The following is a 14183-nucleotide window of genomic DNA, read 5'->3' on the forward strand; positions in this document are numbered from 1 at the left end:
CTTAGTGAACAGAGCCAGTGGTTGCGTCAGTGGACCGCATCAGAGAGCAGCTCGTCTGAAGGATTATAACGAGATGTTAAATGTATCATAAACATACTTTTACAGCTGCACACAAGAAGGAAAGAACATGCAGCTGTTTTACCAAGCCATGGCAATGTAAACATGACAAATAATTACCTTTTTAGATGGCTCCAAATGCTTTCTTCAGCTCATTCAGCATGCGTGAACGGCTGCTGCTGGAGCGGTCCTCTGTGATACAGGAAGCGATTAGAGCCGTTTTCAGCAGCCAACATGCAGAGAAAATTATTAATTCACTTTGAAATAATTATTTTATATATGCAGTGTCCAGTGCAGAGCGCGTGGCAGCCATTGGAACAAAGCACGGCATCCAGCTGGGAACACAGTGGGTGGGATAGTCACTGCGATGTGTGTGCATCAAAGTTGTGCAAGTGTCAGGGTACCTTCACACAGTCTGTGAAAATGAGGTGAAATTTCATTGACTTATGGAAACAAATAAGCACGTCTGTATAATCACAATGACCCGAGTCGCCCCGTGTATCTGTGCAGAGATTTGAACCAAATTTTTTTTTCCCAACTGGTTTGTACCGAGCAGAAATGGTATTTTAACATTTCCGGTTTTCGGATCCACCCGAAAATATTGTTCTCAAACTGGTTAATAGCGTTCGTGTCACCTGTGGGACACTAAAAACACTGCATATACCAGACCTGTATGTAGCGCTGTAATGCTGCCATGAAAGATGGAGAAGACAATAATATAGTGTGCTGTAGCAGGAAGCAGAGGCTAGAACTTTCCAAAACTGGACACTGAGTAAAAGTTTTTTTGTTTGTTTTTTTTAAAGCGATATAGGCTCCGTTCTGATCACCTTGAAATAGACTTATTGCGTATTTAAAGTGAAGCAGTGTGCTTCATGTAGTTTTAAAAAAACACGGTGCTGCCTCGCAGAGAAGCCTGTGGTATGAAGATAATGGACCGTGCTCTAACTCACTGCTGTCCATTGATTGGCTCATGAGCTAAAGCTACGGTTCTCATGCGACCATTCTTACAGTTCAGACTGTTTCAAATATTAAAACCATTCACACACTGAGTAAATATAAAGTCTTAATCTGGCCTGTTACTTTGTTTCAGTCAGATTCATTATCACAGCCTGAGGATAAGACATTCTTGATTTGGAAGACAATGTCTCGGAAATACTTAGAATACTGAAGAAATGTAGCGTTTTTTTAAAAGAAGTCCCAGTGTGTGTCTGTTCCTGGTGTGTTTCTCAGCCTGGACCAGAGAACTCCAGCGCTTTGTCTCATCAAGAAGAAGAAAAATATGTTATTGTAAAAGTTGAAATATATTCCTGCCAGCCTTCGACCACCTGACGTATCTTCACTGGTCTGTTTGCGATGAAAATAAATCCCATTTGATCCACCAAGGCACAAAAAAAAGAGAAAAAAAAAAGCATAATAGTGACCCGAATAAATGCAGTGTTTTTAAAGAACCCCCTTGATATTTGTCTGCTCCAGGTGCATTTCTGCGCATGAAACACAGGATGGCAGCACTTTGTCCTGACAACAACAATCAAAATAAACGACGTGGAAGTGAACCTCACCGGGTCATTTTAAAGCTGAGACCTTTTTCAACTGTATCAACCGGTGACCATTATTTTAAATCAACGGTTCTGTTTCTGAACATAGTGGTGGACACAGTTCTGCTAATCTGCTAACCACTAATTATCGAAGCTAATGTTTTCATTATCGGATTAGCTTTTCAGATAATTTGAAAACCATCAGCGGACTAATTATCTTCCGATAAATTTTGGTCTGATAAGTTTTATACCGCTAACATTTATAAAGTCTGACATCAAAGATTTGAGTGTAATAGATGGGCAGTTTTATCCTCTGCAAACAGAGGAGAGCTAGTTTCAGAAGAAACTGCTCTATCCTCTGCACAGAAAGGAGAACTGCTCACAGGGAAAAAAAACCTAACCAAACTAATTTCAGACAAGTTATTTAAATTAACGTCACGTCTGAAGTTTTATAAAGTGAGAATATCAGATGTATGTTTTAGTTTTAAAGTAATGCACTAATTTTGAAGGTTTTAGTGTGGACATGCTGTGTCCAGGTGCATTATGGGTAATCTCAGTACATTCACGACAGGAGAAATGCATTTGAGACGCTCTGATCAGGCTCCACACGGACAACAGCATTAAACCCTTTGTATATTGTGCCTAAAACGCTCATGGATATATTCTCTGGGTTTATAGACGTTGTTATTGTTTGTTTTATGTAAAAATGCCAGAAGCTCAGGTTGCTCCTCCATTATTTTCAATTGGAATCATTGTGAGCTGCATTCATGTCCTTTTTGTGCTTTGTCTTGCTTTTGTCAGACACTCACTGTCCTCTTTGGAATCATTGTGAGCTGCATTCATGTCCTTTTTGTGCTTTGTCTTGCTTTTGTCAGACACTCACTGTCCTCTTTGTTCCAGAGTAATATATATAAGATGTATGAAATTCGGTTTGCATTTATTAAATTCCACACATCTTAAACATAGCAGACACGGACGGATTATTTATTTGGAATATTTGTTTTTGCAAGTTTTCAGGGTCTCTACTGCCATCTACTGGCCGGTAGTGTTTATGGCAGTATTCACCTTAAGTACTGATTGTTTGGGTACCAGTAGATGGCAGTGTTCTATTTATTTTTACAATGCTTATATCAGACGGTTGTCTAATTATAACTTGGCTTTGTTTTGCAAATGCCTTTTTTTTTCCAAATAAAAAAAAGGCATATTTTACAAAAGTACATTTCTATGTAAATATCAACACACACTTCACATTAGCGTGTTGGTTTTTACATAGAATGAATGAGTCATCCAATCAATGTTAGCAGATGTTACATGTTAGATGTTACTACAATATTAACGTTGTTAGCAATGTTAGCACTAATTCTGAAGTTTTGTAATAAACTTCAGAATTAGTGCTGTTAGATATATTTGTGTTCAGTAATTATGGTTTTCTTTATTTGTTTTCTGTACTTCTTTTGGTGTTAAGGTAGTTATTTTATTTAGGGTTATACTTTTAGTTTCATTCTTATTCTCACTTTCCTTTGTTCTCTCTTGGTATGTGCATGCAGAACTGGATTTAACCAGTTTGTACCACTTCGGATAAAGAGAGTTAGGTTACGATTATAAATCATATGTCTCCCGTTATTGCGCGGGCCTGGGGCAGGGGGATGGACCTCCCTTGAATGCCCACGGGGTCAATAAGAGAAAGATTTTGCGAAATAAGGTCCACCTCTGTTACGCATTTGTAATCCTGTATAAAAGCTGCTTGTATCCATTGTCTGGGGTTCCGTAAGAGCAGATGTTGTCTGTAATAGAAGTTCTTGCAGGGCCCAGGCCTGATTATTTTTGCTGTGACTTTGATTAAATTTAAAAGTGCGGAATAGTTCCAGTTTGTGCTTTGTAAGAGGCAGTATTACAGAAAGAACTGGGGGAAGAATTAAGTGCATTATTTAAAATAAAAAGATATGTTATATTTTAACTTTGTACAAATGACAGAATTGACATTAATGGAGTTATTCTATCGGTATTAATTTTATTTATAAATCAAACCATAAGTCAGCACTGTTTTATTTTCCAAGACCGCTGCCTCACGGCAACACTACTATTGAGTAGAGAGTTGAGCTTCACTGCTGCAAGCTATGTAGTAAACAGCACTTTCCAGCAGTGAGCAGGGCGCTCAAAGACAGAAGTGCTGACTCATTGTTTGGGTCTGTGGTCGCCTTTGATGCTGCCAGAAGCGATCATGGTGTTAAAACTCAAAATCAGCTTGTTAGTAGTTGCAAGTGTACCGGAGACAGTACTGGAAGTTATCGGTTATCTGTAGCTTCAAATGTTGCAGTGTGTGTGCAAAACAGTGTGGTTATCAGCAGGTGCGCAGAAAACTAAATCGTATTGTGTGAGCAGAGCTCAATCAAGAATACACTCAAGTAAATAGGAACCACTCGTTAGGGGTCTGTAACAAAGTGAATAAAGTCTTTCTTCCATAAAATCAATAGATTTACTGCTTTCTCTTGGAAATGTATTTTCAAAAAAATATGTAACTGAATCCAAAACATTTTGATGATGGAACATTTCTATTGTGGATTTCCTCATTTGTCATAATATTGTGTTTGTCTTCAGTTTGGTGCACTCACACCACTTGAGCCACGGTTGGGAAAGAAGCTGATTGAGCCACTTACAAACCTAATCCACAGGTAAAAGAGCCACAGCAAATTTTTCCGTAGACAGTAAAAGTAGAGTGGCCTGATATGTAAATTAATAATAAACTGCTCTTTCTTCTTACTTTGTCCTTTTCTCTCACAGTACCTCTGCCATGTCTCTGCTGTATGAATGTGTCAACACGGTAATTGCAGGTCAGTGCTGGTAATCTCAGCAGTGTAGCAGTCTGATTCAGTTGATTATATTTACACTAGAATTAAGATGGAATGGAACAGCCTTCCCAAACTATACTTGTAATTTCCACTTGTGGTAAAGCTGTTACCAGTTTTTGGTTCTACTTGTTAAAAGGCATATAAACCCTGTGCAGCTGACGTCATTATGTCATGAGATCGCATTGTTGTTTGGCAAGAACCTTTCGCTCCGTTTGCAGTGACTAGTAAATTATTAAACCCATTCTTCATTATTTTCTCATTTTGAGCCTTCTGGCTTGATGAACACATGGTGGTTTCAGTACATGGCAGCAACAAAACATTATTTTTATCCTGTAGATTTCCAGCAAACCAGGAAAGATGAGTTAAATGATTAACAGGTGTGTGTGTGCGCGTGCATGTGAGATAGGTGGCAGGGAAAAAAATGACCCATTTAAACCACAGGTCCTTAGATAAATTGCTGTTGCTTTCATATTGGATAATTTCCTTCACGGCAATATTTGCGAGAATTGATGAGATTGTTGGAATCCAAGCAAAGTCATCCGCTCATTAACGAGTGGCACAGTGCACATCCGTGCCTGGTGCATGTCTGATACACAGTATGTTGAATCACGTAAATTGTGTTAGCATGGATGATCTAAGATATTGGTTTTCAAACTGTAAGGCACTCCCAGGGGGGTGGGGGGGCGCCAGAGTTCTTTGGGGGGGGGGCGCGAGGGATGGGTATCATGAACCAGTTTTTTTTCGAGAATCATTAAGAAATTATTCGATCCACCGACATCAATAACCTTTTTTCTTAATGATTCCCTAATCAGTCCTTCAGAGCGGCCATTGTTTTTGAGGATGTTTTATCGGGAAAATGATTATTTCTTCAGCGGGTCTGTAATCAGCCACTTCTGTAACGGCTCCGCTTTGAAGCATGAAACAACGAAGCAGTGCTCCGACCCGCTGCTTCTTTGGTTGAGCTTCACTGATTTTCAGAAGTGGCAAGTCCGCTTCTTAACCCCTTCAACGTGATTTAAAAATGTCAATCGTGAGTCACTTTTGTGTGGATTAAAGTCACTAACTGGGACTCTTGTTGCGAGCAAGAAACAAGAATCGTTCTCCGTTCTGTTTGCACAGCTCCAAATGCTGCGCCGCTCTCTGCCAAGACACGCTAGAGTCCGGTCGGAATTAATAGCTTCAAAGCGAATCACCGTTTAAATCAAATGACACCTCTTTCCAAAAGTTGTAACACAGACAACAGTCTAAAATGTTTTTTTCTTCCCTCTCAAAATGAGACATCCTGCGTCCTTTACGAATTACATTGATGTTGACTTGTAAGAGCTCAGCTCAAAGGTATGGAGTGACATTCAAGCCATTAATATCTGAAAGGAAATGCTTTTGAGAAAACCACTGATTTTTTGATTTATGTCCAGAGATTAAGGATCCACTGACCAATTTCATATTTATTTACTTTAAGATTCAATAAAATGTTATTGACATAGAAAACCCCTAAAGCCTACATTAGTACACAGAAAATTCACAAGAGGTATCGGATCGATATGCAGAATCGATAATGGCATTGATATCGATAAAATCTTGTCAATACCCATCCCTTATTGTTTATGTTAAAATGTGTTAGTTATGCCAAAGATGTTTAAAACATACAGAGATGTTTTAAAAATATTTAAAATATGACAAAAGATAAAAATAGAAGAATAGAAAGTTCTTTAAAAACACGTTTAAAATGTTTACAAAGGCTGTAAAATGTGTAAATGCATAGACAGTTCCTTAAAAACACACAAATACTTTTAAAATGTGTTTAAGGTGAAAAAGAATAAAAAGAAACACACAGAGACATTGAAGTTGTGAGTATGTGTGTCCGTGGGGACACAGCTAGTCATTTGTTCTCAGGGAGGCTCACTCTCCCACACTTTGAAAATGCCTAATCTAAGAGATGGCCTCGAGTGGTACACTTCACTCTGGGAATCTGATTGGCTACTCCAGCTGCCTTCCCAGTACTGTAAACTATGTTTGACCCCAGTCAGAGGCAGGTATCTTTGTGTGTAGAGGTGCATTGGTCATTGTCATTTTTGCCATCCGTGTTGTCAGTCATACTTAGGAACAGGCTGATCGCTCTTACAGCTTATCAGCCTTAAATCTGAGTGTTCTGTTTTGTGATGTGTGTGCGCTCATTCTTCATGTTACCCTTACATGAATCAGAGCTACCCAATTCAAATAGGTCTGGACACACCACTGAGTGTCAGACTATTTTGGGCTGGAATTCAATAACTGTTTTTTTTTTTTTTTTTTTTTTTTAACATTTATATATATATATATATATATATATATATATATATATATATATATATATTTTTTTTTTTTTTTCAGCAAAAAAACAAAGCACTAGCACATCGTTTTCAAAAGTATAAGCGCAATTAAAGAGACATCAACCAAATATTTATGAATATCTAATCCCAATATACTAACCATAGGCCCTACAAAATAATAATAGATTTTAAAAAAGAAAAAAAAAACACACACAACACGGCAATCAACCATGGCAATCAGTTCAATCAGGTCCACAAATTTTCAGTGACCCAAGATAAGCAATACAAGGTCATCATCATATTCATAATAGTTACCACGAGACTGTAATAACAACTACTCAGCACCTGGACAGGTGAGCTAGACCAAAAACCAAAAACGAATAAGAAATAACTTGGCTTCTAAGATAAGCATTTAGTGTTTCTCATAATAAAATATCTGTGATGGCATCAGATTTATTCAGAATTAAAAAGTTATCTATTATATTAAATATATTCACAGAAGGTAGAATCAGCGGGCAACAAGGGGTTTAACCTCTAAGGAGGTTGAGCTGTATGGCGAAGAGACAAGGCAATATCAAGAGCAAAAGGAGCATGATCTGAGGAAAAAGAAAGGGATTTTACCACTAGTTGTCTTTTTGAAGTCCAGATTCCTCGGCCTTGAGCTGGTCCAAATGCTGATTAGAATTGGTGTTTGTGGATTCAAGAAAATTGATGCGTAAACTGTGGTCGCACACTGCAGATCAGACACTGTCCAGCTTGGATGACAAACTTTCAAAGGAAAGCTTAAAGTCCGTAGACAGCGCAGCTCTGTGGTCTTCGAGCAGAAGGATCATTTCCACCATTGTTACAGGTGCAGCAAGCAGTTATCTGTCTTGTTCAGACTTACTTTTACTTTGACTTGGGCATTTTGCAGGTGACCAGAAAGCGATAAATATGAAAAATAAAATGAATTGAATGAATGAATGAATTGAAATTGAATAGTGCAGAGGAGCGAGCCGAAATTTGACTACTCTCTAAATGCCATTCTGGTTATTGTTATTTATTTTAAATAAATAAATATATATGAAGTTCCATTGTCGCAGACCGAACGGTCCCCCTAAAAATCGGCCCCCCCTAATGAATCGGTTCACCGGTTACCACCTCTTTTCTGCTTCAAACTACACTCGTCATCGTCTATCTTTGCGACAGATATCTGAAGCTTTTGTACAACAATCTTTTCCACATAAATTCAGCATTATTTGATCATAAAAGGCGTCAGAAGCTGCTAGCTGATGCGTTAACTGCACGTCGGACATTTCAGAGCGTCACAGAATTTCACCTCGTTTCTGCTTATAATGGCCTTGTTTCTGCTTAAAAATAACTATAGAATGATTTAAGAGGTTTTACCTTTATCATCTGATGGCTAATAATCCCATTAATCCATTTGATTGCTTTGGGTTTCAGACGTGCTGCTGTGGCCCAAAATGACGCACGCGCAGATGCAAAAGGCGGGCAGATTTTTAGGGGGGTCCATTTGCAGACTGGCGTCATTCCAGCCTGCCTTCACTGCGCATGCGTCATCAGCCCTGTTGACCGATTATCACCTCGTTCCTGCTTAAAACTGCACTCCAGTTATCATCTGTCTCAGCGACAGATGTTTGAAGCTTTTGTACAACAATCATTTCCACATAAATTCAGCAGTATTTCATCATAAAAGACAGAGGAAGCGATCAGAGCGCCACTGCTGCATTTACTGCACCTCCGTCATTTCAAAGCGTCACAGATTATCACCCCGTTTCTGCTTAAAACTGACTTTAGAATGATTTAAGAGGTTTTACCTTGTCCTCTGATGGTTAATAAGCCCATTAATCCATTTGATTGCTTTGAGTGAAGAGAGTCCATCTGAGACAAGCTGCTGAGCTCCAAAATGACGCATGCGCAATGGAGGTGGGGCGGACCAGTTTTTGGGGGGCGGACTGTTCGGTCTGCAACACCGGATCCAATTGGGAGGTCTGAGTCATTTTTGCTTTTTTTTTTTTTAAATTTGGATTATTTGATTGTCAGTCATCTTGACACATGGTGACAGTTTGAATCAGTTTCCTTTGTTAGTTCTGTAGTTTATGGAAGAAGATGCAGTGTGCTGAATTATCCACACTGTATGTGTCTTGCACATCAACTAGTGAACATATTTTTTTTCTGCCATGTCCTGCATTGTTCCTTAGCTTCACAGTCTCTGTTTTAAAATACTTAGGAATGGGCAGATTTGTGTCTGACTGGGATTTAAGAGAGTAGATCCAGTGTCTGTTATGAACCCTAACATGGCTGCTTCAGCACTGAAGGTCAAATGACTGTACGGGGCTTACACATTGTAAAAAGACTGCATTTGTGTTGTGCCTCATCTAATGCAAATGCTCAAAGCACATTACAATGATGTCTCACATTCACACACACACACACACACACACACACACACACACACACACACACACACACACACACACACACACACACACACACACACACACAGAGAGATATCAGGTGCGTGAATTGTCAAGTTTGCGACCTAACTGTATCTTTATCCCACTTTGCAGTGCTGATTTCATTGTCCTCTGGGATGCCCAACCACAGTGCTAGCATCCAGGTAGGATTCCATGGGCTCCTCGCTTTGTACTTAGTTGATTAGAACCCTTTCCACTCCAGTCAAATAACAGTGCATGCTTCCATGTGGTTCTTCCTGTTCACAAATTTATCTTAACATATTTCACATAGAGCTGCCATACAGCTAAGAAATACATAATTTAACTCTTCTTTCCTCCATCCTAACTAATGTTTTAATGCATGAACTAAGAAAATGTATACTTTGCTCTGTTAATACAGAAACTCTTCTTACTTTTTTGTCATCCTCTTGTGTTGAAGTACATCCTTATGACATGACTGAAACTGGTGTGGAAAGGATTAAAGAGATCTTAATGGCTTTTCCCTTCTCCTCTCCTTTGTTTTTCTTTTGCTGTTTTACTTTTCCCAGCTCTGTGTGCAGAAGCTGCGAATCCTGATTGAAGATTCTGACCAGAACTGTGAGCCCTCTGTCAATGCCTGCAGTGTGTCATTTTCTCATTGTCTGTGTGTTTCCGGCTATCGAATAGTCCCTCCATTTAGAAGACAAGAATGTAGAACCCATCACTCTGGATAACTCGAACACTACATCCTTTCCACTTCTAATTAGGTGACGTGATGGAACAATAATATGCTGAAGTCACAGCTATTCCTTATACAAACAAAGCCTGTCTTACTCCAAATTAAATCCACATTTTTCCACTCATACCACACTGTTTATCAGATTATTTCCAAGGTGTTATAGTGTTTGGAATGTGCATCTTTGCATTCTTTTAAAGTGGTGAGTCTCTTCATAATATCCTGTTTTAACAGGAAGTTGTTCTGTTAAATTTTTAATGTTTTTACATTAGGCACTTTAGGCAAAGTTTTTGCAAAATAATTAGCAGTTATTCATATTGTCTCCGTCAGCCTTTTATTGCAAACTGCAAAATCCACGAACATGCATTAAAGTGACTTCAAGAGCAGTATTATTAACATTTTAACATAATTGTTAAAGACTTGAAATAAAATTAATAGGTATGCTTCAGGCACAAGCATTTCTTGAAGTCTTTTTAGTCCATATGGAGACACTAATTTCTGTAGTTTTGTGCTCCATCCCAGCCTGAGTTACATGTGTGCAACTCTTTTACTCAGTCATTTAAAAACACTCTTCCTGCTATGTCACTGGCGGTCAGCTTGCTTGAGCTTTGCTCTTTTAAGCTGATGTCTGTGTATTGAGTTATCTGGAGCCATGCGTAGATAGAAGTGTAGTGTGAGTAGATTGTCATGTAACTAGTTTAGACTGTGATCCTCTGTTGTGTTTTTTTTCTTTTGTTTTTTAATCTGCTGCTGGCCGAAGGCCCGAAAGGGGATTATGTCGTGGCAAATTCTGTACTTTCGTCCAAAAAAGGGTATAAGCATTCTGAAATCTCCTCTCACATTTTTAGGAGGAATTTTGTAAAACATGGTACATGTTTTTGTTATAGTTTGGTTATATGCATATTATTGTATCGTTCGAGTTGGGCCCATTTGACCAGAGTTCTGGCCCTTGATTGAAAAATCTAGACACTGCCAATTTCATGAGTTGGTGCCTGCATTCTGAAATTAACTATCACATACCTTGAAATGTTATGAGAATGTAGCAAACACTTGTACCAAAGCAGGGTTTGCCAGCGGGGGATAGTGTGCTTTCAGAGCACTCTTTTTTTTTTTTTTTATTCTTTTATATTTTGTATCCATTAATGGTAACACCCTTGGTGTATGTGTGGAAAATAGGATGTATGTTGATGTATGTTGGATCAGGCAAGTTTGGTCACGTTTGATGGCTCATGTTGTAGTCACTTAGGTGTCTTTATTAGGTCCTGAGCCACCCATTTAAGTGAAATTTGAAGTGATCCAGATCAAAAATGGGGACAGGAAAGTGTTTTGGGTGATACACATGGACTCTTTCAACCAGTAGAGTGACAAAAGTCACACTTACACTGGCAGTCAATTACTCAGTAAAATTCATCAGTCATTTGTCGCAGAAGCCATGTATTTTCACTGATATAAAAAAAAAAAAATCAAGATGATAGTCAAGATAAGATGGCCATCTATTGTGTTATTAAAGGAGGAAAATTAATCACCTTTGAGTTACTCTTCTATTATAATGTGTTGCACACCAGACAATTTAGATTTATTTTGCGTTTGTGTAGGTTCATAATTGAGCTAAACAGTTTTCCTGGAATAAATTGCAGTTGCACAGACAGGAATAATTCTTAGGAAAGATTGAAACAAGTACTAAAGACTAAATATTCCTTGAAATATTTGCTCAGTCCTTCTCCACGTTCCATCTCATAATGATGTCTTTCACTGACACAAAGTGGTATCAAGTTCAGTTTTCTTCCACAACAATTTCTGCAGGTACACTGAGACCATGTCTTTGGTCAGGTGTGCAGTGGATTCACTGCAGCAGTCAGTCTCATGCTTGGGTCGATGCCACAGACATGTTCTTCCTGATCCATGAAGCTGAGACGTTGATTTTTGCTGCAATTATGGAAAAGCTGCCAATTATACAGTACAGAAAAAACAAAACTATCATGTTGCGTGTGTGTGTTATCATTATCCAGAGTCTGGCTCTGTGTTCATCTGTTCTTTTGTGTTCCTTTTTATTGCAAATTTTAGGTTGTGGTACATTGCATTAAATTTCATCACATCAGTAATGTCTATTTACATATTTATTTTCAGTGTACATTCGGCTACAGCTTGCATAGTGAGGAAACTGTCATTGATGGGGACCTATAATGCAAATATGAAAATGCCACCCATTAATTTCTTTAGTAGAAAGAGAGAATCTGTGAAGTAGTTTTGACGTAATGCTTCAAAGACTCTATAAAATGAAACTTGATCCAGATGACCTCCAAAATTTAATGGAGTCTTCCATGGCTTGATATGTATATATGTTGAAAATGTTGTCAAAATCCGTGAAGTAATTTTGATGTAATCCTTCAAAGCGTATATAAAGTAAAATCATGATCCGGATTCACATCTGGATCACCTCTAAAATTAAATGGAGTCTTCCATGGCCCAGGACTGGACTGGGGAAATTTTTCAGGCCGGGCATTTTTAACCAAGACCAGGCCACCACCAGGTATCAAAGGGGAAAAAAATTAAGCCTGCTGTGACAGTGTGTTTTTTTTTTTTTTTTTTTTTTTTTTTTTTTTTTTTTAGTCCCACCTAGAAGGCCAAGGTCTGGTCAAATGACCAATCTACCTCTAAAGTCCACGGATAGTCAAATGACTTCAAGATCCCCTGTGGAGAGCTGCTTCTGTTATGTAAACAAGGAAGTCTCAGAACACCTCAGGGGAGGGGCTGACTTTCTGACATTCTTGTGTTTGCATATTTGCTGTCTGTGTCCCTGCTTAGCTGAAAAGGGCTGCTGATTTGTGGATAAATAACTTTACCCTGGGGGAGAGATGAAATTTTGTTTTCTGAATTGTATTGAAATGTACCAAAAAAACACACCAAAAGAAAACTTCCTGGGGGAGAGATGAAATTTTGTTTTCTGGATTTTATTGAAATGTACCAAAAACACCAGAAAACCAAAATATATACAATAGGTACAGGTTACAGTCACTCACAATGACTAACAGTCCCCACACTGTTATTAAGTCATTATGTCCACATGATGACAGCAAGCAGACACACATGCGTCACAGTGGGCAGTTGTTAGTCCATGTCTAACCAAACACAGTACATGTTGTCCAGCTGGGACATCCAGAACGACAGATCTTTCAGCCGCTGTGGTGCACAAATAGTTGTAGCAATAGGTGTACTAGGCAGCTGTAATTTTACACGTTTTGCACGCAACTCCTGCTTCATACGCAGCCCTTTCAGCTAAGCAGGCAAGTGACTCCAAGATCCCCTGTGGAGAGCTACTTCTGTTATGTAAACAAGGAAGTCTCAGAACACACAGACAACAAATATGCAAACACAAGAATGGGGCTAGCCAAGTCAGCTAGCCAGGGTCATTTGACTCTCCATGGGCTTTATGCAAACACAAGAATGTGGCTAGCCAAGTCAGCTAGCCAGGGTCATTTGACTCTCCGTGGGCTTTACAGGTAGAAGAGAAAAGCTTGGACCTCCGAGTGTTAACCGATCAATGTGCACCAGGAGACACACATTTTAACACTATAAGAAGCATTATGAAAAGTTCTCCCGAAATACAGTTATCATAGGCTTATCAAAAGTACGATCTATTGACAGTAGGTCACATTACTTTGTAGACATAATAAGCCATCATTTCATTCAGCCTTGTTACTTAAATTTAGAAATAGAAATTATATAAAAACATTTGTTATAGAAATACTGTATGCTATACTATAAATAATATATCATTACTTGTGTGATACAATTCATCATATAAAGCAAGAAATGACTGGATGACTGGACCAATGACTGGAAACAAAGGTTGAACTTTTGAAACTGCAATACACAAAAAGGCCACAAGATGGAGACAGTTGTCTATCTCACTACAAGCTACAAGTAACATCAAGGATTTCTTTTATTACCAATTTGTGTTGCTAATCAACTTAGAGAATGACTCGCAATTTAAAGTAAAATGTTAGGTATGTGAAATTATGCCAGGACTTGGGAAAATACATTTTAGACAGGGACGCCGTTATACCACGCCACCGCACTGCAGACTGTGCAAAACAGCATACTTCATATGACCGACGCACGACTGTCACACAAATAGAATAAAGAATAAAGAAACAACCTGGCGGCGACAGCATGGTAGCTAGCCATGCACACCATTTGCACAGGTTACATTGCTAGGCTATGTTACGTGACTGGCAGAGTTAGCACGAACGAAAATAATA

At 38.7% G+C, this 14183-nt stretch overlaps 1 protein-coding gene across 5 annotated transcripts in view; it reads left to right on the plus strand.

Annotated features, from left to right (window-relative positions):
- Positions 1 to 14183, plus strand: part of ap3d1 (adaptor related protein complex 3 subunit delta 1) — a 96347-nt gene that overhangs the window by 35127 nt on the left and 47037 nt on the right. For all 5 annotated transcript variants that reach the window (XM_034179760.1, XM_034179761.1, XM_034179764.1 and 2 more), the window contains exons 8-11: positions 4191 to 4264; positions 4374 to 4423; positions 9321 to 9370; positions 9755 to 9803. In XM_034179760.1, coding sequence (XP_034035651.1) covers positions 4191 to 4264; positions 4374 to 4423; positions 9321 to 9370; positions 9755 to 9803 — 223 coding nt within the window. The remainder of the gene's footprint in view (positions 1 to 4190; positions 4265 to 4373; positions 4424 to 9320; positions 9371 to 9754; positions 9804 to 14183) is intronic.

Source organism: Thalassophryne amazonica, chromosome 10 (assembly GCF_902500255.1).
Source record: "Thalassophryne amazonica chromosome 10, fThaAma1.1, whole genome shotgun sequence".
Classification (NCBI taxonomy): domain Eukaryota; kingdom Metazoa; phylum Chordata; class Actinopteri; order Batrachoidiformes; family Batrachoididae; genus Thalassophryne; species Thalassophryne amazonica.